General features: G+C 29.7%; 1 protein-coding gene across 1 annotated transcript in view; it reads left to right on the top strand.

Moving 5' to 3' along the window:
• The window catches only part of KIFAP3 (kinesin-associated protein 3), a 209,250-nt gene that overhangs the window by 112,244 nt on the left and 94,492 nt on the right, over nt 1-2,514 (top strand). Inside the window, exon 9 of the mRNA XM_012657714.1 lies at nt 2,295-2,395. Within this exon, the coding sequence (XP_012513168.1) occupies nt 2,295-2,395 (101 nt within the window). The remainder of the gene's footprint in view (nt 1-2,294; nt 2,396-2,514) is intronic.

Genomic DNA, 2,514 nt, shown 5'->3' with positions numbered 1-2,514 from the left:
GATATATATAGCTTCCAAAGATTAACTTAGTAAGGGTATGTGTTAGAATAAAAAGTATAGGGAAGAGTCCTCAAATTATAGTAATTTCTGATACTCAGATGAATAACATGTAAAAAACAGTTCATAGATATAACAATAATTTATATTACTCTTACGCAGCAAAACTGAATGTCTAGTTTCCCTCCAAATAAAATTCTCATCCCCAAATAAAATTCTCATCCCCAAATAAGTGGTGAAATATTTTATTTTCTACAGCTGTTACTTGTGTTTCTGACTTACTGGTCTTCATCTTAAGATTTTAAATATTACTTTCTCCCATAGTATTATATCTTAACTTTATATTTAGTTCAATGTCCTTGCAGCTTATCTCTCTAACTCTACTTCAGCTTTCTCTTCTTCATAGATTGTCTAGTGAAGCTCTTCCAACAATAGAAGAGACGTGAAATTTACCTTATATGATTTGACTTGGACTCTATTTTGTAATTTTTCTGTAAATTATAATGCTATAGAGAAAAACATGCAAAATAGATAAAATAAATATAAAACATATATAAAATGTATTTCCTGCATATGTTGTATTCTAAGTAGTTGAATAAGTGAATCTATAGATTTTAGTTAAGGTAAAAATGTTTACTAGTGTCTGTTCATCTGACAAACATTATAATATTTTAATTGTTTTTATTTTACCCCAAGGAGTTGTTTGTATTGCTGTTGTAAACAATAGGAAATAGGTTTTAGCCAAAGATGTAAAATCTTAAAGTCTGGAGTAAAAACAATTCTATTTTAAAAACTTGTTTTGTTCTGTCATATATCTGTATATCAGTCTTTTATACTTGATAATAATGTCTTACTTACAAAAGAGTTTCACCTTACTATGTAATGTTTAAGAGTGGTATTGTACCAAAACCTGATAAAGATTTTGTAATCAAAGAGACCTGTGTTTAAATCTCCGTTCAACCACTTACAAGGCTATGTGGCTAGTATTTATTTTTCTCTGAACTTTAGGTCCCTCATCTGAAACATAGGAATGATAAGACCTATTGACAGATCATTTTGAAGATTCAATGCCATGTAGTTTGTTTAGTATGACTCTCGATACATAGTTATTAGTCATTCAGCAATTATTCATTAAGTACCTACTTTGTGCTCGGTGCTATTCTTGGGACTGAGGATAATGCAGTGAATAAAGTCCTTATTTTCCTGGAGCTTATGTATTAAATAAAAATACAGGTGATAAGGAAATACAAAATAAAGTTGGGAGATAGAGAGTCACTATGTTTTTTACTTACTTTTAAAAGACTTCTTGAAATTCTTTAAAACACTTCTGTGTCAAATCTGAAGCTCTTACAGAACTAGTAGCTGCTAACTTAGACTAAATGTGTTCTTCAGCTTTCATCTTTAAGTATTAAAAATAGAATCAGTCAGCAGATATGTATCAAGCCACTTCCACATTCTGTGGTAAGCCTTGTGAGGATACCAAAGTTTACGTCCTCTAAAGAATTTCTAACTACCTTGGGAATATCTTTAGGATTTCTCATAGCCCAGAATTTTTTAAAACGATGTTTTTGGATGAAACTTTTAAACAACTTTTCTAGCTCTGGGTTTTATCACTGAATTTGATATCATAAATAAGTCCTAAGAATATGTTCTGTCTGAAAGCAGATGGAAGGATTAAATGACATTAAAGTCCCATTTAGATTTTCAAGTCTATAATATATCATTCACTTTCATTTTTCCAGTTTCAAGGTATATAAAAGTAGAATAATCTTACCTGACACGTTCTTTAGACTTTAGTTTATAGCCTTTAGCATTTTATAGTTATATATATTTTATGTTACAAATACTTTTCTACTTTTATCATAATTTGGATGATTTTTCCAGTTTCTGATCCATAGGAATCAAATATACTTTTTCTTATATATTGTCACTGTCAATGAACTATATTAATCACATATTTTGATAAAACAATCAGGGTGGGGAGGCCAATGACCCACTCTATATTGGGCTACTGAACACAATTAATTCTTAGAGTTGTGGTTAATTTTTTTTGTTTCAAAAATATACCTTGCAAAATAGACATTCTGTCTTGGAAGTTAGTGGTGTTTCACAGATAACATGAATATGTTCCAAACTTTGGATTTGAAATGGAAAGCTCAAAATATTTTCTAGAGTAAGTTGATGTAAGGATTTGATCTGATAGTTTTAAAGTTTTAGTGCATTAATTTCAATGTGTTATACCCAGAAAAATCTATGTCTATATATATCTCACCATATCCATGATTTCTTATTTCTAGGCAATGAAAACTACAAACAAATAGCAATGTGTGTTCTTTACCACATAAGCATGGATGACCGCGTTAAATCAATGTTTGCATACACAGACTGTATACCACAGGTAAGTGTTTTAACAAAAACATTTAAGATATATATTTTTTTCAATATATATAGATTGAATTCCATTTGCTTATTTTATGTAAGGGTAAGGGAAACAAGTGAGGTCAGGAAAGAATGCAA

The sequence above is a fragment of the Propithecus coquereli genome, unplaced genomic scaffold (assembly GCF_000956105.1).
Source record: "Propithecus coquereli isolate 6110/MARCELLA unplaced genomic scaffold, Pcoq_1.0 Scaffold56, whole genome shotgun sequence".
NCBI lineage: Eukaryota > Metazoa > Chordata > Mammalia > Primates > Indriidae > Propithecus > Propithecus coquereli.
Note: the sequence above shows the minus strand (reverse complement) of the source record. Positions and strands in the feature narration are given on the sequence as shown.